This window comes from Coffea arabica, chromosome 10e (assembly GCF_036785885.1).
Source record: "Coffea arabica cultivar ET-39 chromosome 10e, Coffea Arabica ET-39 HiFi, whole genome shotgun sequence".
In the NCBI taxonomy this organism is placed as follows: Eukaryota; Viridiplantae; Streptophyta; class Magnoliopsida; order Gentianales; family Rubiaceae; genus Coffea; species Coffea arabica.
In genome coordinates this window covers 1,370,226-1,398,123 of record NC_092328.1, presented here as the reverse complement: position 1 = coordinate 1,398,123, position 27,898 = coordinate 1,370,226, and the positions used below count along the sequence as shown (strand labels likewise).

The 27,898-nt window shown below is 34.7% G+C and overlaps 3 protein-coding genes across 5 annotated transcripts; 2 read left to right on the top strand and 1 right to left on the bottom strand.

Annotated features, from left to right (window-relative positions):
• Window positions 1-1,465: 1,465 nt before the first annotated feature.
• LOC113712668 (filament-like plant protein 4) lies at window positions 1,466-8,455 on the top strand. Its single transcript, XM_027236168.2, has 6 exons — window positions 1,466-1,683; window positions 3,441-3,565; window positions 4,146-4,374; window positions 4,477-6,892; window positions 7,324-7,366; window positions 7,810-8,455. Exons 2-6 carry the CDS (start codon window positions 3,449-3,451, stop codon window positions 8,254-8,256), a joined length of 3,252 nt encoding a protein of 1,083 aa, XP_027091969.1. The 5' UTR covers window positions 1,466-1,683; window positions 3,441-3,448; the 3' UTR covers window positions 8,257-8,455.
• A 4,865-nt stretch (window positions 8,456-13,320) lies between these two features.
• LOC113711054 (uncharacterized) lies at window positions 13,321-17,272 on the top strand. Of its 3 annotated transcripts, XM_027234194.2 has the most exons (7): window positions 13,326-13,586; window positions 13,691-13,816; window positions 13,909-14,191; window positions 14,297-14,470; window positions 15,134-15,243; window positions 16,475-16,794; window positions 16,985-17,272. In XM_027234194.2, exons 3-6 carry the CDS (start codon window positions 14,051-14,053, stop codon window positions 16,566-16,568), a joined length of 519 nt encoding a protein of 172 aa, XP_027089995.1. In that variant the 5' UTR covers window positions 13,326-13,586; window positions 13,691-13,816; window positions 13,909-14,050; the 3' UTR covers window positions 16,569-16,794; window positions 16,985-17,272. The 3 variants fall into 3 exon arrangements, 2 of the variants coding, with proteins under 2 accessions (XP_027089995.1, XP_027089996.1); XR_011822137.1 differs by having other exon boundaries at window positions 13,321-13,586; window positions 13,691-14,191; window positions 14,297-15,003; XM_027234195.2 differs by lacking the exon at window positions 13,691-13,816.
• Window positions 17,273-26,360: 9,088 nt separating this feature from the next.
• Window positions 26,361-27,263, bottom strand: LOC113711808 (protein SMALL AUXIN UP-REGULATED RNA 51-like). The gene has a single exon (XM_027235017.2). The coding sequence runs from the start codon at window positions 26,973-26,975 to the stop codon at window positions 26,658-26,660; it is 318 nt and encodes a 105-aa protein (XP_027090818.1). The 5' UTR covers window positions 26,976-27,263; the 3' UTR covers window positions 26,361-26,657.
• Between the last annotated feature and the right edge of the window lie 635 nt (window positions 27,264-27,898).

Here is a 27,898-nt window from a genome sequence, read left to right as displayed (position 1 = left end):
TATAGCTAAAAAAGAATATCTATCTATGTAACCTGCTCTTTTCCTACTTCTTAGATCCCATCTCTCTTTATTAGGAAATTTTTTTTTATATAATACATAAAGTCAAAGGTGTGGCAATGAGTGTAAACTGTTTTATGTTATTTTTGAACTTTCATTTTTTCCATTAAAGAAACTAATTTTTATTCCCAATATAAATAATCATAATCACTCTTAAGTGTGGTAACTACCAAACTACCATAAACTTTTTTAATAAATTTATAATAATTGTATTTATATGAAGATTAAAGTTTAGGTTAAATTAATTTATTTTAATTATGTTTGAATTATATACACATTGGGTACGGTCTCAACGGTGTAAAAGAGGAAAAATGGGGAGGAATGGATCTAAAACTCGTGTGTGCGACAAGAATCAGGTACAAGGGCTTCACATGCCACCCAGTGTGGACGCACCAATCCACTAATGAGCTGGAGCTGAAGTTTGGGTGCTACCGCAGGACTTCCTATTAACCTCGTGCCGGTGGTCCAAGTTTTCTCCTTCTGTACAGCTCACCGGCTATGACAATTACACCCACTTTAGTGGGAGTGAAATTAACAAATATCTCACTTTCGAAGGCTAAAGCCGTCTTTTAAATCAACAATTAATTAATTTGATTAAGAATATCCATGTCACCAAATCAACACTAAAATAATTAGCACTTCATTCAAGATATTGATAGATATTTAAGGGTGTAAATGACGTTAATCAAGTCGAATACTTTAAAACTTGTTTAATTATTTTAACAAGTTTGAAATTTTATTTAAACTTGACTCATTTATCGGCTGAACCAAATTTGAACGAGCATTTTATCAAATTTAAAAGTTATCTTGTATAAAATGTTTCTCCAGCCTTTGGCTTGATTCGTTGACGAATCAAGTTTGAATGAATTTCCATCAAATTGAGTTCGATTTGGATATTAAATAGTTTCATTCTTCCAATTCTATAAATATTTCACTCGTTTCCAAAAAAAAAAAAAAAAGAAAAAGAAAACTCTAGTCTTATTTACCTCTATCATCATTCACCATGCTGATAGCATATTCTAATATTAAAAAAAATAAAAGTTATTGACGTTGCATAGAATTTTCTTAATTATTAATTTTTTAAATTTATCGCTCTTGTATTTGTAATCTTAAATATTTTTATTCTTGAAAAAAATTCAAAAGATACAAAGTATCGATCCAAAATTTTTTTATATGTGTTGTAATTTTTTGAAATTAAAGAGTATGTAATGTTACTAGAATCTTTAACGCCCTTTTATGACTTATTTAAGCAAAAACAAATGAATAATAAAAAATTGTTTTTCTTTTTAGGTCTGGAAATTATAAATTTGTATTTAAAAGGCTGATGTTTTGGAGCTTTCCAACGTCTTGCCTTTTAAGTGACACCTAATGCGAATATTTGTACACATCTCCCATGCCCAACGCCCCTCCTCCCCACCCCCAACCCCTTATCCCCACCACCACGTCCTCCATCACTCCATCACCACCACCACCGCCGCCGCCACCTCCTCCTCCTCCGTCCTTTCTCTCTCTTCTTAGATCTTAAACATTCTCCGGAGAGCTTAACAGTAAAGCATTTTTACTTTTTCTTATTGTTTCTTTTCTTCTACTACAGTGGTAAATCAGCTGCATTGTCAGTGTCCAGTGGTGAGTAAAAGTAACTCTTTTTTGTTTTGTATAAAATTTGCTGATCTTTCGGTTACATATTCTTCAGGACTCGATTGTGTCATTCACACTTCTGATGTTTTTGTTGCGTCATTCGCTTTGATTTGTCTTCTCTGCCTTCCAAAGCTTTTCCTTCTCTATTTCCTCTATTGGTTTTCATATTTGAAGCTTCTCTTGCGCATCGGTCACTATTCTTCTCTTTCTGTCGGTGTGTTTTGCTTTCCTCACTTTCCAAAACCATCAGGTCGCTTTTCTATGTAATTTTCTCTCAATTTTAGATTTTCGATGGCAGAAGCTAAGCATCAATGCTGCGATGCACCGGTTTGTTGATCGATAATTTTTAAAATTTATTTATTTTGCTTCATTTTGAGTTTTAAAATCGAAAGCATTTGAAATTTATCTTTTTGCAATGCAGCCAATTTTTGTGGATATAATTTTAAGGAAAAAGCAATTCTTGCGGATAAATTTGTTGCTGATTGTAGTTGATAAAGGATTTTTAGTCCTTAAAGCAAACTTGAAAATTCTTTTCTTCTTCATTCTTTTAAGCTAAACGTTTAAATTAAAAGTATTTTGAAAAATGTGATTGTGCTGGCCGGATATGATTCTATAGGAGAATAAATGTATAGTATTTGGTCTACACTGGTATAAAATGGGTATTACATAAATATTTCAAGGTTGCAGTGATTGGGAATATGAGGTTTAGGCCAAATATTCCGATGCATGTAATTAATGTTTCCATTATCAGATACGAATTAGTTTGTTTCCTTTTGGATATGTATATCTTTTTATAAATTATTCATGAATGCCATTTTCATGGTGTGTTTTCTCGTTTCTGGTGGTCCGTCCTTTTCTACATCCCACCTTTGGTAGATTTTTAATTGCCCATGCTAGTTGTATGCCTCGACAGTTGCTCTCTACTTTTAAATATGAAATTTATTGTTTTCTGAGCTAAATATCCGTATTAATTTGTCTCTTCAAGACTCTAAAGTCTAACCAACCATTTTAGTTTCCCTTATATTAAAGACATATCATAATTAAGGAAAAGTTTTGACTTCTCCGGTACCAATTTCTTCCATGAATATGCCCCTTTGTTTATCTATTTATCGGTTTAACTCCAAGATGATTTTTTTTTCTGTGCCTTTGAAAATAATTTAATTTCCAGTTTCGTTTTATGCGTGCTTATGTATCTTGTGACGCAGAGAAAGTACAAGAACGCTCGGTATATGCCTCAACGTGAACATTGCATTTCACTGTGTTCATACTGCGGTTCATTAATTGTCGTAATATCTAGATTTCTTGTTTTGCTGGATCATCCTCAATCTTTGGTCTGTTTCAGTACAAAAACTGCTGCTGTATAGTATGATGTTTTAGATGTCAAATCTCTTTTGGAATAGAATATTCCTCAACCACTCTTACAGGTAAGCTTGATGGTGATGGATGTGTGTCATCATAAAGCTTCCGGTACTCTCATAGCACGGTCATAGTTTGGTGTTTCCTCACTTCCCATGTTGACACTTGACAGGGGTGCTCATGACATTACCATCCGCATGAAATTTTGTGAATAGTGGAAAGCCAAAACTTGAAACTAGAATTACGCACTTCATTTAAAGGGCACCCGCAATATACTGTTTTGTGAAATCAGTTTTTGGTCCATTTGCATTTTCACTTTGCCCATTCTTCTAGTCTGTTTTTGGATTATGTTAGCCATTGACATTTGGTTCTGTCTCCTTCACATTTAGAATTGGCAATGGACCGAAGGAGCTGGCCTTGGAAGAAAAAATCATCAGATAAAGCAGCTAGTGTCACTGTTGCTTCAGACTCTAATAATGCTCCTTCAGATTCAGCAGGATCTCAGGGTGATCAGGTCTGTTCATTCGCATGATAGGTCTATTGAGGAAAAAACATATTAATTCTTGACCCACTTCGTCATTGTTTTTAATCATATTTACTGCTCATACTTTTGTGCAAATCCTACTTCACTTGGAAGTTTTCTGGCCTATGTTAGAATGCTTTACATTCTGGTCTTCTTCAGCAGATTATGATTGTTGAGTGCCATATCTTCATCAGCAAGTTTGCATAATATTGATTTTTACACAAATGATATTTGTCAAAAAGAAAAAAAGAAAAAGAAACAGAGGGCTTCGGGAACAACAACGCACGCTCTTGAATCAATCCCTCATTTGCAATGGAGTTAACAATCATTTAAACTACCAGAGAGTAGATAACTGTGAAACTTACATCTTAGGCCAGTCCTTGCAATTATTTTTCTTATTTGTACCCCTCGAATTGTATGCATTTATCCACTAGATATATCTGGATGCACTTTAATGAGAAATTCACAATAACTTATTTTACTTCTCAACATCTTTTGCTTTTTCTGGCACTAGAATAACTGTCATGGTATCCTTGTTTTTCTCTATTTTAGTATTTTCATTTGTTTCCAGGTAAAGAAGGATGACTACAAAAAGCCGAAGTATGTGCAAATATCCGTGGACACCTATTCTTACCTAACTGGATTGGAGGATCAAGTGAAGTCCTATGAGGAACAAGTGGGCACTTTGGAAGAAGAGATCAAGGAACTAAATGAAAAGTTAGCTGCAGCCAATACAGAGATGACTAATAAGGAAAACCTGGTGAAACAACATGCTAAAGTGGCTGAAGAAGCTGTTTCAGGTTTGTTAACTGTCAGCTTCTAGCATATTCAGGAAAAGGCTAAGCACGCATTCAATCTTCTGGCATTTCAACTTTTTAAAATGGCATTGGTATGTGAAACAGGTTGGGAAAAGGCTGAGGCAGAAGCTTTATCTTTGAAAAACCATCTAGAATCCGTTACACTGTTAAAGCTAACAGCTGAAGATCGGGCATCACACCTGGATGGAGCTCTCAAGGAATGCATGCGGCAGATACGAAACCTGAAGGAAGAACATGAACAAAAACTTCATGAAGTTGTTGTCAACAAAACAAAACAGATTGACAAGTTAAAGCTTGACTTTGAATCAAAAATATCCAACTTGGACCAAGAATTGCGCAGGTCTGCTGCTGAAAATGCTGCACTTTCAAGGTCTTTGCAAGAGCGTTCAAACATGCTGATCAAGCTAAATGAGGAAAAATCACAGGCTGAAGCAGAGATAGAACTTCTGAAGAGCAATATTGAATCATGTCAAAAGGAAATCAATTCGCTAAAGTATGAAGTCCATATAGTTACAAAGGAGTTAGAAATCCGTAATGAGGAAAAGAACATGACTGTAAGATCAGCAGAAGTGGCAAACAAGCAGCATTTGGAAGGAGTAAAGAAAATAGCTAAGCTGGAAGCAGAGTGCCAAAGATTACGTGGTCTTGTTCGAAAGAAGTTGCCTGGTCCTGCTGCGTTGGCACAAATGAAGCTAGAAGTTGAAAGCTTAGGCCGTGATCAAGGGGAAACTCGGATGAAGAGATCTCCAGTAAAGCCTCCTGTGGCACATTTGTCGCAATTGCCTGAATTTTCAATAGACAATGCACACAAATATCAGAAAGAGAATCAGTTGCTCACAGAACGCTTACTGGCCATGGAGGAAGAAACAAAAATGTTAAAAGAAGCTGTGGCCAAGCGTAACAGTGAATTGCAAGCCTCTAGGAGTATTTGTGCTAAGACAGCTAGCAAGCTTCAAAGTCTGGAGGCACAGTTGCAAGCTAATGGAGAACTAAGAAGTCCTCTAAAATTCAACATTCAGATGCCTATTGAAGGTTCTTTGAGTCAAAATGCAAGCAATCCACCAAGCTTAACATCCATGTCTGAAGATGGAAATGAAGATGATGCGAGTTGTGCTGGGTCTTGGGCTACTGCATTAGTGTCTGAGCTCTCTCATTTCAAGAAGGAAAAGAACATTGATGGTTCTCAGAAGTCTGAAAATGCTAATCATCTGGAGCTGATGGATGACTTCCTGGAAATGGAGAAATTAGCATACCTATCAAATAATTCAAATGAAGCAGTTTCTGTCTCTGATATTTCAAACAATGGGATATCTGATATTGTAAATCATAACTCTGCAGTTGAAGGAGGATTACAGGAGCATCACGACTCTGATTCATTGGAAATTCAGATCTCTTCCAAGTTAGAACTGCCACAAAAAGACCCTGAAGTCAATGCAGATCCTCTGGTAAAGCTCCAGTCAAGACTTTCTGTGATACTTGAGTCACTAACTATGCATACTGACATTCACAAAGTTTTGGAGGATCTTAGACATGTGGTGCAGGAAACATATGATTGTCTGCACCATCAATCTGTGAGCTGTGTTGTAGAGGCAACTCAAGCTCTCGATACTTCATCTGATTTCAAAAGTGAAGCCGAAGTGACTTCGGAGAAGGAAACAGTTTTCTCTGAACAGCGCAAACCTTGTATGGAGACTTTGTGTGCTCTAAGCCAGGAATTAGTTGCTGCTATCACTCAGATTCATGACTTTGTAACAGTTTTGGGCAAAGAGGCCAAGGTTGTGCAAGGAATATCTGTAGATGGTGAGGGACTAGGTGAAATATTGGATGACTTTTATGGCAAATATAATGAGGTTGCAAGCAGCAAAGGTGATCTGGTTAAATTTGTCTTTAGCCTTTCTCGTGTGTTAGGTAAGGCAAATGAGCTCCATTTTAATGTCCTCGGCTACAAAATATCTGAAGTAGAAAGTAACAATTCTGATTGTATCGACAAGGTTGCCTTACCAGAGAATAAAGGCTCCCAGGATTCAACAGATAGGTATCCAAATAACTGCACCAACTTTTCTGATTCCAATTCTGATCCTGATATTCCCCATGAGGGAAGTCCTGTTCCAACCTCTGAATTAACTGCCACCTCACGGAAATGTTCATTAGAGGAGTATGAACAACTGAAGTTAGAGAAAGAGAGCTTTGTAGTTGATCTAGCTCGATGTACTGAAAACCTGGAAAACACCAAGACTCAGTTGCAGGAGACTGAAGGACAATTGGCAGAAGTTAAGTCACAGTTAACTTCTGCGCAGAAGTTGAACAGCTTGGCTGAGACTCAGCTCAAGTGCATGGCGGAGTCATATAAAACACTTGAAGCACGTGCAGAAGAACTGCAAACTGAAGTAAACCTCCTCCAGGTAAAAATAGAGAGTCTGGATAATGAGCTCCAGGAGGAGAGAAGAAATCATCAGGATGCTTTGTCCAGATGCAAGGATCTTGAAGAACAGCTGTTAAGGTTAGCAAAAAAATAAAAAAATAAAAAGGTTATTGATACTTGCATATATTATTTCTGCTCATTCCACTTCATTTATGATTTTGAACTTGGTTCAAGACATTGTCACCGTCAAGAAAAGGGTAGAGTATTTTTTAAAATGTTTTTCCTCTCTTAACACAAATTATCACTGAAAATATGTTCTGAACTTTGAGACTACAAGAACATCTATACTAATTGACATGAACAATTCACCCTTTTATTAGTGTATTGAACTTTCAATGAGGTGTAAAAAGTCCCTTTTATGTTGATTTTTCTTTGTCAACTATGAATTCATGTTAATCAATGGGGTTCTACAGCATGCTTTCAAATCTTAAATGCATTGATGAATCAGCTAGTTTATTTAATTTTATTCATGAATTTGCTTTCCTTTGTTTTACCTCGTCTTTTTCCAGGATCAGAAGTTGTCCGCCTGATGTTGATGCCAAGACTAATCAGGTGAGATGTGTAGACCTTCTTGAGATGCCCTTTTGGATTGTTACTTGGGTTCTTAATATGATCCATCCTTGGCACATATTTAAATCCACAGAAAGAAATCTAACAAATATCAATCAGCAACAATGTATATGGCGTATCATACTTTCCTATGCTTCGTGTTAGATGATAAAAGAATAAATTTGGAGTTTGGAGGATATGTCAACTATTTTTAAAAAAATAACCTGTAGCAAGTGGACGCATTTTTTTTAAAACCTGAAACTTGCTCATTCTTGCTGCCCATGATTTGAGGTGATTTGATAGGTAGCCCCTACTGCTTCCCTGAATAAAAGGAAATCACGAATTTTAGTGTTTCATAAACCACTTTTTGTGGGATTTTTTTTATTTGGTATGTTCTTGGATCTAGTGTCTTACACAGCATATTTTGCCGTTTTGTATTATTCCAGGAGAGAGATCTGGCAGCTGCAGCAGAGAAGTTGGCTGAGTGTCAGGAAACAATATTCCTCCTCGGCAAGCAGTTGAAAGCCTTGCGTCCTCAAACAGAGTCGATGGGGTCCCCAAACCATGAGAGGAATCACAAGGACGAGGGTTTCAACGAGGAACCCACCATCAGTGGTATGAACTTGCAAGAAATTGATCCATCTGAGTCAGACATGGCCACTTCAGTCAGTTTGCACCGAGCAGGCGGCGACTCCCCAGTAGACTTATACTCTGCCCCATTTAGTCCTGACTCTGAAGGAAACAACCTGCTGAAGTCGCCAACAAGCTCAAAATATTCAAAGCATCGGCCTACTAAGTCGGGCTCATCTTCTTCATCTTCTACACCAACTCCAGAGAAACATTCTCGTGGATTAAGCAGATTCTTTTCCTCAAAGGCTAAGACTGGCAACTAGTGCTTTTGTCTTTGCAAGTCTATCGAAGGTTGGTCGGGGCTCTCAAATAAGATGTATCTAGAGAAAGCATTTGTAAGTTTGTCTGTAGATAGAAGTCCAAATCTCTTTTTAGTTTGATGTTGTAATGTTCCAATAGTCCGTGATGAAGCTTGAGATGGTCGCGAGCCATCAAAATGGGAAACTCTTATCCATTTGGTTATCACAAGGGGTATTAAAAAGCGAATCTTCTTCAAAAACAGAGGATCGTACTCATGCCATGGAGACTTTAGTAACGGGCCATAATTACAACTACACTATTTTATGTTCCAATAATGCATGGTTGAAAATATGAAGCTTCAGATGGTCACGAGCTATCAAAGTGGGAAAATTTGTCATCCATTAGGTTATGAAAAGGCATGTTGAAAAGCCAATCTTCTTCTCGAAACAGATGATGATATCCACGCCATGAAGACTCTGGTTAGGGGCCACAATTTAAGCATAAGAAGCTACTGATGCATTGTGATTGGGGTGGTTTTTGTTTAAGATGAATGTATGTGATGTTTATAGTACCTTTACTATTTTTACTTCTCTTCCATGATAAATTGCAAGGTTAATGTTTGACTCATTGACATAGTTTAAGAACTTGTATGTTAAGTTAAAGCAATGATGTAAATATGTTTTTTGATGCGTGCCTACCTCCTTTCTGTTTCTGGCCCTTTCTTCTTTGTCATACCAAAACCTCTATTGTGTTATATACGTCTGACAATTCAAAGCTAACTCCACTACGTAAATTCCAATGGAAGATAAATAGCTGGAACCAAGCAGTCCTTAACAACACTAACCCTAGCCAAGCAGTCCTATTATTCTTACCCGAACTGAGGAAAACTAAAAACACGTGCACAATACTATTGTGCATTGACAGCGCAAGGCGTTAAAAGAAATCTCTGGCCTGGCATTTTACAGCGATCCATTAATTATATAGGATGTTGCTGCAGTATGTTTAGTAATCAAAGAAGACGTGTGGAAAGTAAAGCATATGGCAAAGAAGCAGGCACGTGGAAAGGTAAAGAATATGTCAAAGAAACTGACATGTACGGATCAAGAAGGGTTATTTTTACAAAAGTAAGTGGTGACCTATAACCGGGATTTGGAAATGTTGCGTACTGCAGAAGCTAAAAGTGTGTTGGGATGTCACGGAATTAACATAAATATAAAGGGCCTAAGAATAAAACATTTGTGAAGAAGCGTAAGCAGTACTAATTACTAAATAAAGCCATCCTGGGGCCACCGATTATGGGCATTACATCAACAAAATACTATCTATTTATTGGCATTTTACTCTGAATCATTATATTTATGTAAAATACATAAATATTTTGGATAGCACGGATATTCACACTAGCTATCCTTGTACTAAATTTTATGAGCATTTTACTCTAAATCATTACATTTTGGATACTACTTTGATTAGAATTTAGTTTAAAGACATTCACTGGAGTTTGGACGCATCCAAAGAGCACCGATCGATGTATGTTCAAGCGTAAATTGAAATAAATATGCAACTTAAATTTTTTAAAAATAAATTACTACTGCATATCAGAAATTTACTTTTTGGAGAGTAGGTTTAGTTCATACTATTTTTCATAGTATTTTAAAATATATAAGTACAACAAATTTTAAATTATACCTATAATAATGTATTATACGAGTATATTATGAGTACTTACTAACTAAGGTACTAAGTTTTAATCATTGATAAAACATCTTATCGTTATTTCAAATAAACTTCCTAATATTAGTTTGAAATAAGTTTTAAAGTAAAATAGTACATGCGTCCCATAAATCAATAAATCTTGATTATTAATCAAATTTGCTATGTTATCAGTAATAATTACTATTTATGTATAAAAACTTACTATTACTTGAATTAAACTTACTAAGGTATATTATGAGTGCTTACTAACTAAGGTACTAAGTTTTAATCATTAATAAAAACATCTTATCATTATTTCAAATAAGCTTTCTAATACTACTTTGAGATAAGGTTTTAATGTAAAAATTGTACATGCATTCCAAAAAATGGTAAATTTTGATCCTTAATCATTTTTATTGCCATGTTATTAGTAAGAATTACTATTGATGTATAAAAACTTACTGTTATTTGAACTAAACTTACTCTTTTAAAAGTAAGTTTGGGATATCAAGTAGTAATCTATTTATTTAAAAATTAAGTTTAATATTTATTCCAATTTACCTTTTGAGGTATAAAAGTTACTAATCTATTACACTTAACTTACTATTTTAGATAGGAAACTTACTTCCATAATTTTAGGTGTTATTTTATTTAGGCGAATATGTCCAACAATAAATCAAATGATCGCTAAAAGTGTAACAACGTGTTATATCAGGTAAAAACTATTGCGCTATCATAACTATCGCTTAGTATCTATATCTAAATGTATTGCTGAGGGGGTTTTGGATAAGGAGCTTTCAAAATTATCAAAAGTCTGAATGCTATTTTAATAGAATTTTACATTTTTTAATTAAAAAATATTTATCTCTTAACTAATCATGTAACCGGCCCTACAAATCCTATAATCATACTTATATTTTTTCCACATTTCCCTTATGTTTTTTCCACTACCCCATAAAATTCAAACTCCTAAACTTTAACTAACGGATAATAACCACCCCTGTAAAATGATATTTGCAAATTCCAATTCACATCTCACATTTATTACTGACACTTACCATATCACTTAGAGTAATAACTAACCGTTAATTTAAGAAATTCGCAACTACGAAAATCAAATATCCAAAATTTAGGAGCCTGTTTAAATTACAATTTTCACAATTCAACGTATCTTATTGTCATAATATATTTTACTCTCACAATCATTCACAAATTATAAAGGCATTAAAAATAAATAATTTTTTTAATAAAAATTAATTCAAAGGTAGTTAATTCACACACACACACATATATACATACATATATATATTCTCATAATGCATATATATATATAAGATTATCAAATCGAATGCATAATATTGGTAAGTATTTCATTTTAAAATAAAAAAAATGCAATTACATTTATTTCTATCCATATATCATTCATTTTCTAATATAAATTATTATTATTATTTTAAGATCCATCTTTTGCAAAAACACAATTCTTGAATGATTTACAGTTTTTGTCATATTTTGAACTATTGTTAGACAAATCTTAAATTTTAATTATGTTGGTATAATTTTTTTAACTTTTTTCAAATTAAAATGGTATAATTTTTTAATTTATTTTAATAATGTAAGTACCGTGCGTAGCACGGATATTCACACTAGTTGTCTTTGTATGACCGAGCCTGAGAGTTTGAGCATGTTTTGGTTGAATGTTATAATTCAAAATTTGGGGTTTGGAGGGAATATGTTATATCCATTGTAATCAAAACTCAAATAAAAGTGGGGATAAGCCTGGTTGTCACAACGAACTATATAAAGTGGATTTTTTTATTTATTTGCAGAATGCTATCTTATTTTTTCATGCATCAGAATGGATTGATTACAAGTTGCATTTGCTTGCCTTTTGCTAGAATTTTGGCTAATTAACAAATTATACTAATTGTAGAATAGTAAGTTTGTAATCATTTTCAATTTTTGAAAAATTTAAAAGTTTAGATAACAATAACAACAAATCTTCCTAGTTACATGTAGAATATCACTTGTTTCTATATCACAATTTTTATAACTTAAAACCTATGAATATAATAAGATAAAATTATTATTTTATAATACGATAAAATTTTATTATTTTCTAAGGTTATGTGAAAGGTCAAAATATTTTTCACAAAATATTTTAAAATATATAAGTACAAAAGAATATTAAATTATACATATAATCATGCATTATACAAGTATGTTACAAGTACTTACTAACTAATGTACTAAATTTTAATCATTTATAGAATATTTTTATTGTTATTTCAAATAAGCTTCCTAGTATTCATTTGGTATAAGCCATAAAGGATTGAGTAATTTGAGTCAGTTGCTTCTGTGTTAATTTTGACTGTGGTTAACAAACTCAATGATTTAGTCCGTCTAACATAGGTTAATGGGAAAATGGGTCACAGTTGGCTGGAATAAAATTGTAATAAACCCGTTTTTCAATAAAAAAATAAACTCTTTATGACTTTTCTCTATTATAAGAACAGAGTACCCATTTTCTAAAAAAAATTATTTATTAGATAAAATAAAAATAAACCCATTTTTCAATAAAATCCTAACTCTTTATGCCTTTCCTCTATTATAAGAACCGTGTACCGATTTTGCCATAAACAAATTTATTTATCGGATAAAAAAAATTTATTTATCGAAAAAAAAATGAACCCGTTTCTCAATAAAACATCAGCTCTTTATGGCTTCCCTCCCTTATAAGAAAAGAGTATCCATTTTGCCATAAACATCGAATAAAATAAAAATAAACTCTTTTTTCAATAAAAAACCAGTTCTTTATGACTTTCCTCAATTATAAGAATATAGTACCCATTTTTCTAAAAAGAAAAATATCATTTATCGAATAAAATAAAAATGAACCCGTTTTTCAATAAAACACAAGTTCTTTATAGTTTTCATCTATTATAAGAACAGAGTACCCATTTTTTCATAAATAAATTTATTTATCGGATGAAAAACTAAATATATTTTTCAATAAAACACCAGTTTTTTATGGTTTTCCTCCCTTCACTACAACAAAAAAGGGTATTAGCGACAACAACTTTAGGAAGAAATAGAAAGCTTGACGCTCTTAAGAGGCTTATAGCAAGGAAAAGGACAATACCTCACCAAAAATTGGAGCCATCATATACTCTGCGAGGGCAACGACTTTTCTCGCTTAAAATTCTCGCAAAAAAGAGAGCGGGAAAGCTTCCCTCCAAATACTAATTCTAGTGGGCCAAAGTTTCTATGTTATTGGTGAGAAATCATGGGTGCTTTTTTGTGAAAATTTCAAAATTTTGCGCCCTTCCAATTTTTAGCAGAGCCGCGGGAAAATTTTTTAATCATTCCCGGCATAGCACTTGTCAAGCCTAGCACCACATGAATTCCAAGCCTTCCATACTTGCAAGGCTACTTTCCCAAATATTTGTTCTCAGATCAGAGCGCTCGAAAGTTCAATCGCAACCTCCTCTGCACCTTTCTCCTTCTATCTCTCTTTCCCTCTCTATTAATTTTCAGTTTTCCATAGACATATGGTTCCTCTCTTCCTCTCTATCATCTAGATCTGAATTTATACAATCATGGACACACTTTAAAGACCCTTCCGATGCAATGGCAGACTTCAAGGAAAAGCGATGGTGTAGGTTTTATAATATGTTATTTTCATCTCTGTTTTGTCAATTGCCTTTTTCTTGCATTTTTGGTCAATTTAACAATCGCAAGAAAAACTTTTTGAAATTGTAGACTTCTACTTCAGTGGATTAGAGTGAAATGCTTATCTCAGTTGGAGTAGAGAAATGGGTCTTACTGGAAGGCAAAATGAAAACGGCCCGTCAAAATTGGATCTTGAACATCTATCAGTTTTTAGGAGTTTGTGTGAATTTTGGGTTTTTTTTTCCTGATTTTATTCTATGTGGTCTTGTCTGTATGATTGGAAAGTTCAATTTCTGATGTACTTTCAGGGGAGTTTGGCTGTAGCAGCAGGGAAGTGGGGAAGTGGGTGGCTTTCAGGTGGCACCGCCGGCTCAGTATAACCCATTAGACGAGCCGAGTCCATTGGGATTGAGGCTGAGGAAAAGTCCTTCCCTTTTGGAATTGATCCAAATGAGGCTTTCTCAAGCTAATTCACCTAAGGGTGCAAGTTCCAGTAAAAAAGAGCTTAAAGGGGCCGCTGCTTCTGGTTCCTCTGAGAAGCTCAAGGCTTCAAATTTTCCAGCAACTATTCTGCGAATTGGGACCTGGGAGGTATATTTATACATTTGCATTGGATCATGGATTTTAGAAGCTTGTTTTATTGGATTGCTTATGATTTCGTTAATTTTGATTGCATGTCTTTGTTCTAATTTCTAGTATAAGTCAAGATATGAAGGGGATTTGGTAGCAAAGTGTTATTTTGCAAAGCATAAGCTTGTACGGGAGGTTCTTGATGGCGGGCTCAAGAATAAGATTGAAATTCAATGGTCTGATATAATGGCTTTGAAGGCGAATTATCCTGATGACGGACCGGGGACTTTGGATGTAGTGGTATTAGCAACACTTACTGTGTCTTTGTTAATTACTTTGTATGTCGTTATTATGAATTTTTTATAGTGAAAACATGTTTTTTTCTTTTTAATGGTGTAGCTTGCAGGACAACCTCTTTTCTTTAGGGAGACAACTCCCTAAAATCACCTCTGAATTCTGAATTCTCTGACCATCTGACTTCCTTCACCGCAATTTCTTAATGCTTTTAATCTCTCTTCACTGACAACTCACTCACAAGCCTCGCCTTACATATCTGTCCCGAATTTGCCAGAAGACATACTGACCCATTCATTTTCTTCCTCCCCACCCTTTGGCCTTCACCGAAGGAATCCAAGGAAATCTTTCTTTGAGAACAAAATTCTTAGAGAAGGGGAAAAAAAGGGATGAGGGACTGCAAGATTTTTTGTTCTCTCATTAGCAGTTGCATTCTTCTTGTTTCTGTTCTCAATGGAGCAAATGCTGATAACCCATATAGGTTCTACACTTGGAAAATCACTTATGGTGATATATACCCATTGGGTGTCAAACAACGGGTAATGTATATGCACCAAAACATGTTTTTATGTTGTTAATGACTTGTACTATGATATGCATGTGGCAATGTGTTTCTTGAATTTGCTCGAATTTTTGGGTGGTTAAGAGTCGGAAGTGTATATGCTGCAGGGAATCTTGATAAATGGGCAGTTTCCAGGGCCACACATTGACTGTGTCACCGATGATAACTTGATTATCAGTGTTTACAACTACTTGAACGAGCCTTTCCTTATTTCTTGGTAAGTTTTTCACAGTAATCTCAAAGAACTCTTTCTCTTAATTACTACTGAAGGATAATGGGGGATGTTGCAGTTTGTATGGAGTAAAATGTGCAATGTTTCCCCTGCAACAATGGCGATCTGCTTGGCTATTTTCCTTTTTTTTTTTTGTCTTTAACTTTCATATATTTTTCTGCACAAAGATTGCAAATTGTGCTCAATGAAGATGATGACACTCTCAAATGTTGAGGTGTTAATTGTAATTAATATCAGAATGTGACGGAGCTCGATTTAATAAGGACTAGTAGTGCAAAAAGAAAGCAACTTTATGACCGAATTGGTAAGCCAAGCCTTGGAAGTATGGTCGGGCATACTGCTATTGGCCCAGTGGGGCTCGTTCTGGTTAGCCTTTACTTCCCAGTTCCCACACATTTGGTCTGAAAATGGTGGTCCACGTAACTAGATGTTATTTTCTGACTATTGTTTCTACAATTAATTATTTTTACAGTGAAGTTAACTCGAGGAAGTTTTCTACGATTTTATGGACAACTGTACACTCTGCACATGCTGGATCTCCAGATCTCGGACATATACCACATTTTCTTTCTGTTATTTGCTTATCAGTGTATGGTTGAGCAATATAAATTATGCCATGAAGTGTTCCATATGTCTATCGTCTAAAGGCAATATTACAGTTGACTATGTATGCCCATTAGAGTCATGGGGAGTGGGACGCATCACATATGCTTGATAATATCATTAAACATTAGGGTATCATACCTCATTTGTCTTGTTGCTCTGGTGAGGATAAGTTGTAGTTTAACATCATCATCCTTACTGGATGTATTCCATTCTATATTGCTACAAAGTGAGATCTTTGCCTGTTGGAAGGGGCTTCTTGGCTGTGAAACCATGTCAATATTTAATTGCTAACTGACAAAAACAACATTTCTTTCCTTCTTCTTCTTTTTTACTTTTTTTTCATCTCGTTCACTCTCTGCTTTACCTCTAATCCTGATATTACATTCTTTTGTTAAGTATGGCTTTAATTTCTTTTTCATGGAAACATGAATAACTTGAATGGTAATCTAAGATATGTCGATATTGATGTGTTGACTAGCTTGGCAGTGTTACAATTATTTAAGTGACAGTTTTTTCTTTTCGTTGTTTTGCTCAATCTCTGGAGACTAAGTGCAATACAGCAATGGTCTGACTCACCGTTGATTGGCATTTTTTCTGGGATTTCTGGCAGGCATCATTTTCTGCAGTGTCCACAAGGCTTGTTGGGAAAGCATTTCGAAAAGCTTATTCAATGTGATCCTCGTCTTAACTTCCTGAGTAAATAAGGAGAGATAACGTTGGATTCTCCATATTTTGAACTCAGAATCTCTGTGTTTGATGACCCAAGTGAAAACAAAGCTGCATTTGATTTGAACAATCATGAGAGTCCCACTGTCTTCAACTTGAGGGGATGCAGCATCACCATCAGGTGGTCAATCATCATCTTCGAGGAATGAACAAGACATTGTTAGTAGACCTCGAGAAGACATGAAACACCATCACCCAGCTCAGGTAACCGGTCCTTTTAATAGTCTTGAACCAAAATTTGATATTCACTAAAAGTTTCTGACCAACAGAAATGTAAAATGTCATTTTCATTTGATTTATAATCTGTACAGAGTATTTCTTTTCCTCCAAGGAGGTTTATATATGTAGTCGCGTCTCTCTAGTAGTATTTGACTCTGTGTTTTGGTTTATTCAGTAATGGATACGCATGTAATTGAAGAAATAAAAATGGTGGAGGAGAACAAACATGATATGGTTATGAAGCTCTCACAAGCTACTTCGATTATGGACTTCGCCAATTAATGCAAACATGATACTCATTGTATATTGGCACAGGGTCTATCTTAGCATTTGTTATCCCTAGCAATTTTGGTTGTACATATTAAAGCCCAATTAGAATTTGATTTGAGTATCTTTGTGCTTTGTACTGTTGATAGTATTTGTTGTAATATATTATTGCTCGTTTTGTATTTGTAATGATAAATTGGTTTGTTATTTCGTATACAAATTTTGCTATATCTCAATATTGACATTAATGATACCTCTTGCTAAAAAAATGGTTGAAAAAAAAAGTAGCAACTACAGTCACAAAGCTGCTTTCGGCAACTTTCTTGCAAGAAAATCATTTAGCTGCATTTGATCGTCTTTGGTAAAGGGTCGATGGTTTTCAATAAAACACCAGCTCTTTGTGACTTTCCTTCATAAATTTTCTATTTTTCCTTTTTTCACTGAAATACTTTATTACTTGGATAAAATCAGAAACTCCATTATAAGAAAAGGTTTGGAGGGAATAAGTTGTAAGCAATTCATGACAATTACCGCCTCTACACACATGTGAAGGAACAGGGGCTATGACAATTTGCTATATGTACTGTGCAAATCTTATCCCATTGAAAATCACATTGAGAGGTGGGCCAGCATTTTGCTATATCTCAATATTGACATTAATGAGTTTATTTTTATTTTATCCGATAAACAAATTCCTTTTTGCCTTCAAAATGAGTACTCTATTCTTATAATAGACGAAAATCATAAAGAGCTGATATTTTATTGAAAAAATGGGTTTATTTTTATTTTATCTGATAAATAAATTTGTCTGAGAAAAAATGGGTACTCTATTCTTAAAATGGAGGAAAGTCATAAAGAACTGATCTTTTATTATAAAACGGCTTTATTTTTATTTTATCCGATAAATAAATTTATTTATGAAAAAATGGGTACTCTATTTTTATAATGGAGGAAAGCTATAAAAAGTTGGTCTTATAATGAAAAATAGATTTATTTTTATTTTATTTGATAAATAAATTTATTTATGAGAAAATGGGTACTCTGTTCTTATAATAGAGGAAAACCATAAAGAACTAATCTTTTATTAGAAAATCGATTTATTTTTATTTTATTCGATAAATAAATTTAGTTATGAAAAAATGGGTATTCTATTCTTATAATGGAGGAAAGCTATAAAAAGTTGGTCTTATAATGAAAAATAGATTTATTTTTATTTTATCTGATAAATAAATTTGTTTATGGAAAAATGGGTACTCTGTTCTTATAATATAGGAAAGTCATAAAGAGCTGATTTTTTATTAGAAAATGGATTTATTTTTATTTTATTCGATAAATAAATTTAGTTATGAAAAAATGGGTATTCTGTTCTTATAATGGAGGAAAGCCATAAAGAGTTGGTCTTTTTTGGGAAAGTGATACTTTACACAAAGTGACCGCGATTTGGTTTATAAAATAATCCCAAATAAAAATTTAGAATGAATTTATTTGTTTTGAAAGTTGTATAACGGTTGTTAAAATTTTAAAGATTGGCAAAAAAATTTTGGGGTTACAGAAAGGTAGAGCAAAGAAGGAGAAGAATTGAGTTTTTTGTCCGTTGCAATTGTTCTGTTAAAAATGGCTCTATTCGGTTTTACCCATTTTTTGTTGGATAAAATCGTTGGTTCTAATGATTAATTCTTCATTTCCCGTCAATTGTCCTTAATTGGCAAAAATTACGAAACTTTGAGCATGCAATATGTTTGGGGTGAAATTTTGAGGATGAAATTGGTCAACCACCCAAATTTTGAGAATGAAAAGTGCATTTTTTCGTATAAGATATTTAATCAAATGTTATTTCTTGTCTTAATTTTAGTTATGACTATGCTACATATTTATTAAATAGACATACCTTTATAATTAAAGTTAATATTTGATATTTTAGGATGTCATATATTTAAATAGATGAAAATTATTTTGAACATAACATATTAAAATAATTTTATTTATCAATCATTTTGGCCCTTCCATCAAGGAAAAAATCTTGGTTTCGTCACTGCCTAGGAGGAAATTGGGGTCTATTGCTAACAAAAGATTGTGAAAATTTACCTTTATATCCTAATTATTTGAAAAAAATATCTAATGAACAAATTTTGCAAAAGAAACCTTGTTTCTTACCAATAAATTAAGTAACTAATAAAATCACCTTTAATATTGCTTTAACATATTTAATTTATGTTAAATACAAATTTTACCAGTTTCTCTTTTGTAAAAATATAAGTATATTACTTTTTCAATTTTAGTTACAAACATTTATGTATTTTATGTAAATGTAGTGATTCAGAGTAAAATGCCCATAAATAGCTAGTATTTTGTTGATGTAATGCAAAAAAAATCCATAAAGAGCTGGTATATTATGGGCGCAATCTTTTTTACTTTCAAATATTTAAAATTTGTTAAATGCAAAATCTACTAGTTTTCCTTTCGTAAAAGTATAAGTATAATACTTTTTCAATTTTAGTTACAAACATATATGTATTTTATATAAATGTAATAATTCAGAGTAAAATACCTATAAATAGTTAGTATTTTGTTGATGTATTGCAAAAAACTCATAAAGAGCTGGTATGTTATGGGCAAAAATTTTTTACTTTCACATATTTAAAATTTGTTTAATATAAAATTTACTAGTTTTCCTTTCGTAAAAATATTAGTGTAACACTTTTTCAATTTTAGTTACAAATATTTATGTATTTTATATAAATGTAATGATTCAGAATAAAATACCCGTAAATAGCTAGTGTTTTGTTGATGTAATGCAAAAAAAAAAAAAAATTATAAAGAATAGGTATGTTATGGGCAATATATTTTTTACTTTCATAAAAATCAGTTTATGTACCAAGCATGGCTGTGTTTAGTACTGCTTACCCTTTCTCTTTGGTGTTTTATTTCTAGACCCATTATATATAAGTTAATTCCGTGACACCCCAATACATTTTCAGCTTCTGCCATACACAACATTTCCAAACCGGCCCGTGCCTGTTATAGGTCACTATTTGCTTTTGTAAACATATTCCTTTCATCATCCGTACATGTCAGTTTCTTTGACATATTCTTTACCTTTCCACGTGCCTGCTTCTTTGCCATATAATTTACTTTCCACACCTGTCTTTGAAATATGTGAATACACTACAGAATTTACCTAATTATATATACTCTGTTGACTAACACAACTTGCCTTGAATTACAACTGGTACCAAAGATTGTTTTCTTTTTAGTATCGCTAAACAAGATTACGAGATCTCTTCACAACAAAGTTTGAGCAAAAAGAGAGATTATATGAGAACTTGTGAAGTGGGATCCTTATCTTATCCTGGCCTGAAACAATAATTACCCAATATAAAAAGAAAAGAAAAACAACCCGAAAGAATAGATGCTGATGGGCTGGGTAGCCCACGTGAGAAATGGCCCATATGCCACACTCCTCTGCCCCCTGTGCAACATAGACCAGCTAAAGAAGAATAGCGTTCGCGTGATGGCTATATTCCAGCCAGCCTGATTCTCAACTCAGATCGGGTGAAGGAGCACTTCCTTGCTTAGACCTGCCTGCCATTAGGATCCTGTAGATGTCTGCGTAAATGGCTGGCCCTGAAAGAAGGGGGGGTATCGACCTGTATAGGAAGTTGCCTTTTTCGGGTTGCAGACGTTCTGTCGGTGTTGGCCTTTAATTCCGTATTGTACTCTGGTTTGATGTGGACTGGACTGGAACGTCCTCAAAATGGATCCATTTTATTGGACCTAATGTGTTTTTACGGCCCTTTTGTTGGATTTTGCAGGAATCGAGTAATTCCTCTTTTTTCGTAATAATGCTGCGCGAACAACTGACTCTTGCGCAGAAGACACAGTAGATATTTGCTTATTAGCTTTCGTTCGTAGTCTGGCTTCGCTCTCCACTTTTAACTTAAAGCTTGGGAAATTCCTTTTTCTTTTGCCGCATTTCGCTCAAAAATAGAAGACAGATATGACTGGCATAAAATCTACTATTGCATTCAAAAAAGCATATGCCTTCAAATATATTGAAGAAAACAGGAATTTTTAGTTACACAAAAAAGACCGTGAGGAAAAAAAAAAATTAGTTCTTACTAATATGCTATATATTGAAAGTTTCTAAAGATGTATTAGGGTTTAGTTACTAGCATTTAAAGCTTTTAGTAAGTCAAATTTGATTATCATATAGTTAGGGTTAATTTTATATATAATGACAGTGAGTGACAACGTAATACATCAACTGGTATAGACGCTTGCCACATAATCTCAATTTAAATAAAAATATTAATTCATGCACATGTGTCATGCATTCGTACCTACCTGCTAGCATATGTTCCGTCAATATATAAATAAGATTAATCCTATTAATAATTAAATTATTAAGAGTTCTGCATCTTCGTAAGTTATTAGTAATTTGGCATTGTGATTACTAGTGGGATGGTAAAAATTGATTTGCCACCTCCCCAAGTTATAAGCTTTTATAACTGGTAACAAAGAAACAAACTAGTATCCAGTTTATTCATGACTTGGTATGCTCTCAACGTTGCACGTAACTAGTTTAGTTAATTACTAGTTTATAGTTTACTGAGAAACACATATAATTAGCTGCGATAATCAGGAGGAACGGGTGATGACCGGAAAAAACGTGTCAATCTACAAATTCATAAGTTCATGCATATATATGTGGGATGAATATGTTGCTATAGAATTGGGCAGAGAGAATAGAAGGTATGCATGCATAGAATTGATCATCGAATGGATATGGGCAGCACGATGAATTGCCACCACTGAACAACAGAGGGTTTGTCAAGATACATCATCATAGTAAATGAAGAAGAAAACGTAAAAATGTCGGGAGTCTGATTAGCCACCAGTTACGAACCTGTTAGCCAAGCGGGGAGGCTGTCTTTATGATTTTATTTCCCAGATGAAGATATTATATAATATATGAGCATGAGTTGTACTTGAGTTTTGTGGTTCGTGAGATTTTTCCATCATCTCTGCAGAAAAGCATTAGTCTGTATAACTCAGATAGAAAAGCACCTAAATTAAAGGTTCTGTAAATTAGAAATTGGAATCCAACAAACATGTCCGTCCCATCAAGAATGCCCAGCTTCCAACACAGCTGGCTTTTCCTGTCGATATATGGTTCATTAAAAATTTTGGATCGAAGAGATGAGTTTGCAGCCGACCAGAAAATAGCAATAACTTCCATCTGCGCCAAGCAACACCATATACGCTGAATTCTGTATATATATATATATATATATATGATCATACTGGAATGCTCAGAGATACCACTAACTAGACGACAATTTCAGCTCTAAATATTGGCGTGACAAGAGGTAGCCCAGGTCCACACTGGATCAAGATATCAGGCAGGCATATTCATTATTTTAGATATTTTCTAGGACGAATTATTCGAGCAATTGGTGGATATTCTATCCTATGAGGGTGCTCCGTGTTGTTAATGAATCCATTTTATTCAACGATCTTCAGACGAGAATGTTTTAGGGTAACAAAAGAAGCTTTTTGAATTTCAAGATTTGCAATAGCTAAGATGTTTTGATCATATTCATGCTTTCAGCGAAGGCATATGAATGGTTGCAGCTGTCATTACTTTTTTTCGTTAATTGGGTTTAAAGGGTAAACAAGTGCTCTCATAGCATACGCGATGTTCGTTGCGAAATCTAATCAGAGGAAAGGACTTGGAACGAAAAGATGATTAAACAAAAACAAGTTGTACTAATAATAGTACAAAGAGAGACGTGGTGGTCAGTTTGGTTTTCCAAATAAAAGTGGCATGGGACCTGGAGAAAAACTGGCTAGCTAGTAGTACATCTCTATCTATCTATCTATCTATCCATCTATCTGCTGTCCCATTTGGATTGCCAATTTTGACATAACCTAATGACTCGATTAAAGAATTGAATTTCTGAATGGGGAAAATTAAGCAAGAATTAATGCTTCAAGGATGGGTTTACGCGCGCTGTGATTTATATTAGTAGTTTCTGCAATTGCATGGATGGATGGATAAAGATCATGATTTGCCATTGGCTAGTTACGTACTCTCGTCCCCTTTTTCCTCAACAGGAATCATATTTCTGCAGCCGCTGCTCAAGTCTACAAGTAGTACCGTTTGCTGTTGAAATCGAACCCTGAGAAGGATTTAAAAATAGCAGTAGATGATAAAGCCACCCCATGGGTTCGGTGGCAAACTTTATGGTATCAAAATTACCAGAAAATTCAAGTTTTCTTGGCCTTAACAGCATATGAAGATAATATCAGTACTAGCTCCATCTCAAGTTTCCAAAATTCGATCCAGTACAGATACTTTGTATGGATATCAAATACCAAGGACATATATGAATTTCTCTGCTTAGAATAGAAAGGGTCAAATACCGCAAGGAAGGCCACATCCAAAATTTTTCCGGCTGATGGTGATGGGCAGAGGAAATATATATGTTTTGCTCACAAGAAACAAACTGATCAAGTTCTCTACCACCTGCTTAGGTTAGTCCGAGATAGAGACATGGTGAAAACCAGCTGTTGTTAAGGTGACAGCGTATAATGCTTCTGCATTCTTACTTATAAACTTATTTTGAGGCTAATCAAATTGTTGAAAATGGATATAAAGATTTTGTTGGAGACATCATCGCCGTGCATGCAGAGGGTATCTACACATTTGGGGGGTTGGAGATATGGTTGAATTCAGCAGTTCTATGCACAATCAGCATTGTACAGATAAACTGCCTTGATCCCTTCCAACCACGAAATGCGTAATGTGAAAATTTTGGCACCAACTCAGGAACACATCGTACAATTAAATTAATTAAGCCGTACGAAGACGAGTCAAATCTCGAATAACTGATCATCCCAAACTCTTAATTTGCAATTGCAGAGTAACGTCCGATTTTGTGAAAGCTAAATGACAATATGATATAAGGTTGCAAAAAGAGAGAGAGATATTCACAAACATTGAATTTTTTCTTTTTCTTTTTTGGAAATCAAACAATCGTGGTTAACCAACTTAATTGTCTTAGACAAGTTAGCTACCAAAACAGATTTAAAATTCCTCTTTTGAGATGTAGATCAGAATTCAAATCTTGCACACTACAGTTAAAAAAATCTAAAAAAAAGTGCCGAAACACCCCATTAGTTTAGATGTATCTATCTTTCGTTTAGCTCCTTATACAACCCGATTGAATCCCTTCTGCAAAATAGGATAATATAGATGTTGCCCTTTTTTTAAAAAAAAAAAAAAATAATCGCGGTTAATTTGAATTTTGGAATCTGTCAGGATAAGACGACCGAGAGTACACTGCTAGCTGGTGGATCGATCATTCCACCATCCTTCCCTATCAGAAACATTTCTGGAGTACTCAGCTAATTCATGGGCGCCACCGTGCCAGCTCCATTATAATTCCTCCTAAACCAGCAAATTTCTCCGCAACTTTTGTAGACCCAATTTGACGTGCATTTTGCATACTGCGTAATTTTATTTGTACACGACGTATTGTGTAACTTTAATACAAAATTTTGTAAATCCCACGTGTTGTGAAAATCGAGGTATAAGAAGTGATTTGGACTGCACATTTTATTTTTGGCCAAAATCTGGCCGTGAGCTCAGGAACGGTCATTCTGCCCCTCATCCCATATATTGCTTGTGTGTGGGGGGGGGGGGGGGGAGACCAGGGGAGTGAATAGAAACAATCTCCTGTATTCCGTCTGATGTATATCCATCTACATTACAAGGTGAAACATAAACATGTTAATGTGTACTACGTGAAACAAATGTACCGTAATAATCTTTTCTCCTCGAAGAACCAACCAATGTTGAGTTCCAATCATTTTACTCAGAGAGATTCTGCAATTTCCTTTTCGAGTATATATACCCTCGAGGATTTTTAACCTTAGGTTATACTAACAATTTTGATCGTTTACAATAAAGATCACTGTCATCGAATACAAATTCAGAAATTGGGTCCACAGCTAAAGGGACCGTACAATTTTCCTGTAACTTATTTTTCGAGGGGACTTACAAATTATTTCCTGGAAGAAACCAGTAGCCACATAAGGATGCACCTTGAGAGCTGATGAGTGATGAGTGAGCGAGTGTCCGGTGAGTACGGATATTTTTTGAATGGCCCATTGTTTTTTAGGGCTCTAATTGAATGGGAGGCTTAAGGGACCACCTGCATCCATCTGATCTGCATTCAACAGGGATAACAGATTCCGTATCTCTCAAATAACGTATGAGGTTTACCCAGAAAACTCAGTCAGATAACATAATAATTTTTCACTGCAACAAGAGCAAGTGGCTCTGGAAATTCAGTACCATCATGCTCTTTCTTGGCCATCACCTGTCTTGAATTCTACATGGATCAGTTTGGGTTATGGAGCACCATCATGACTTAAATGACGATCAAGGTCAACTTCTCGGTGGAAGAAGGGCAAGGGCTTTATATAGATATAGTATGCCAGAAATTGCACTGGTAAAATGGCTGCATGAAATGCCATGCAATGGAAGAAGAGTCCTATAGGAGCCACTACTCTTTTTCCCTTTTCCTTTTAGACTTGGACAATTTCTATGTTTCTGTTTTTCTTCAAAAAAAAAAAAAAAAAAGGAACTCGGGTTGCGGATTTTTTTGCAACACATTGTAGGATATATACCGTACGAAAAGTTCAAGATCAACCATCCAGAAGAATAACAAAAATGTCAAGACTATGACGCATTTATTCGAGATATGCAGAAGCAACAATCGAATGAAAAATTAAAAGAGGAAGAGAGGGGGGGGGGGGGGGGGGGGAGAAGAAGCCAATCTCTTGCTGGAAAAGAAAAAGAAAATTGGTGAAGCAGAAATGTCATCCTATCTAGTATCTTCAATTTTTACTTTAGTAATTTGGACTTGCATCCGGAAGGTACGACGGAGAATTTCCGTATGAGACAAGTAATTAAACAGGAGCCAACCAGCATCAGCTCAGATAGCAAGAGCACCCATTTGAAATCCGACATATACATTCTGCATGACAACGATGTGGAGATTCAACCAACGATATCTACTATACTCCTGTTTTGTTCATTTCCGCGATTCTTTAACACTATACTCCACCCAAAAAAAAAGGGACCACTCCATCTTTTCTTCTTTCTTTGGTTTTATGCGTTCATTTTTCCAAAATTTTCTGCCAGGAAAAACAAAAAGAAAAGAAAAAAAATCTGCCAGAAGAACTCGAAGTGGACGATACTATACAACTTGATATTATCAAAATCAAAGATTCTTGATATATAGCTGTATTAGTTACTCTCACAGGGTACACCATTAAGTTACAATCGAACACCACCGCGAGGGAAAATTTCCGAACTTTTGAGATTTACAAATCTAGCTAGCTAAAACCCACAATGCAACCTGGCTTGGGTTTCTGGTTAGCCATAAACAACATCTCAAAAGCTAAAAAGAATAGGTAGCCAGAGAAGGTTAATATTACATAATTACGAGACAATTAATGAAGTACCCAGCTAACTTCGTGATAATCTTCTGCTTCTGCCAAATTTCTCTCTATCTAAGCATTGATGTTAAAGATTCAAAGACGACTTCTTCGCAAGGAATTGTGAGTCCCATGTCGTGATCGAACCCAAATTCTTCTTCAGCTCTTTGTAAAAGGATTTGGAACTCAGGCCTTGTCAAGAATGAAATGGGAACTATATATCTTGTTCTATTTTCCCCAACGTACACGACAAAGTGACCTTTTGGGACGTCCACAGGTAGCCCTTCTTCATCATAACCTTGTTTCTTGCCCAAGCTTGAACATCTCTTCATGATTTGCTTGATCACTGCTGCTTGTGAAAATTTGTTGGAAGACTTTCTGATTGCCATGGTGTTTCTAACTAAAAATTTGCGACTGAAACAGACCAAGAGAGCTAGGAAAGAAAAAGAAGAGGCTAGTTTTTACTAGCTACCGGAGTACAATAGAAGTCTAGAAGAACAATAAAATAGAAGGGATTGTGGTGCGGCGGAATGAGAGGACATTGGAGGGGTATATAAAGTGGGACTTTGAAGAGGGAAAAGGAAAATCAGAAGAAATTGATAAACAATGCCATGTGGACTTGTGGGGGCGACGGGGGAGACCACGAGTGTTTTTGAAGACTGTGTGAGCTCCAGGGCATGTTGGGGGCCATAGGCATCGGCCTTACTGATCTTTGTTGCCTTTGATCAAGACATCGAGGACCTCTTTTCCTCTCTTCTAAAAATTTTTTGCTTTCTTCCCAACATATTGTCTTCTTTCCACTACGGAACCTTCCTCAGAATTTACAGTGCAAATTTCCAACTTTCCATGGAACTTAACGAATGCCTGCTGAATAGTTTATCCATTCCAGTACACATTATTGTACTTTATTTTCTCCAGCATTTTTCAACGAATCATTCTTTATCATATGGGGACAATGTTTGACAGACTTTAGATTTTAGAGCATATCACAGCTTTAAGTCCAAGTAAACTTTCTCTTATTTTCGAACAGAGTGTGATAAAGGTAGATTTGGCTCCCCCCCCCCCCCCCCCCCCCCCCCCCCCCCCCCAACACCAAAAACAACAAAAAAAAGAAAAGAAAGATTCAATTTGGGGATAAACTCATAATTTGCGTACATGTTTTTTGATGTTCGAAGCGTTTTATTTTGTTTCCTTTTTGTTACTAAAAATTTGCATCTAAACCCTTTTTTAACCTACTGCTCGAGTAAAAGAACAAATTGTTGGGTCGAAATTCACGAATGCCATCATAAATGATCACATTTTTAATTTATCA

Bases quoted from the DNA above. Each gene is read 5' to 3' on its own strand.
- LOC113712668 (XM_027236168.2), top strand. From the start codon at position 3,449: ATGGACCGAAGGAGCTGGCCTTGGAAGAAAAAATCATCAGATAAAGCA. The intron at 4,375-4,476 runs GTTTGTTAACTG...TATGTGAAACAG, and splicing joins GGCTGAAGAAGCTGTTTCAG to GTTGGGAAAAGGCTGAGGCA. The intron at 6,893-7,323 runs GTTAGCAAAAAA...GTCTTTTTCCAG, and splicing joins CTTGAAGAACAGCTGTTAAG to GATCAGAAGTTGTCCGCCTG.
- LOC113711808 (XM_027235017.2), bottom strand. From the start codon at position 26,975: ATGGCAATCAGAAAGTCTTCCAACAAATTTTCACAAGCAGCAGTGATC.
- LOC113711054 (XM_027234195.2), top strand. From the start codon at position 14,051: ATGAGGCTTTCTCAAGCTAATTCACCTAAGGGTGCAAGTTCCAGTAAA. The intron at 14,192-14,296 runs GTATATTTATAC...TCTAATTTCTAG, and splicing joins TGCGAATTGGGACCTGGGAG to TATAAGTCAAGATATGAAGG. The intron at 15,244-16,474 runs GTAAGTTTTTCA...GATTTCTGGCAG, and splicing joins GAGCCTTTCCTTATTTCTTG to GCATCATTTTCTGCAGTGTC.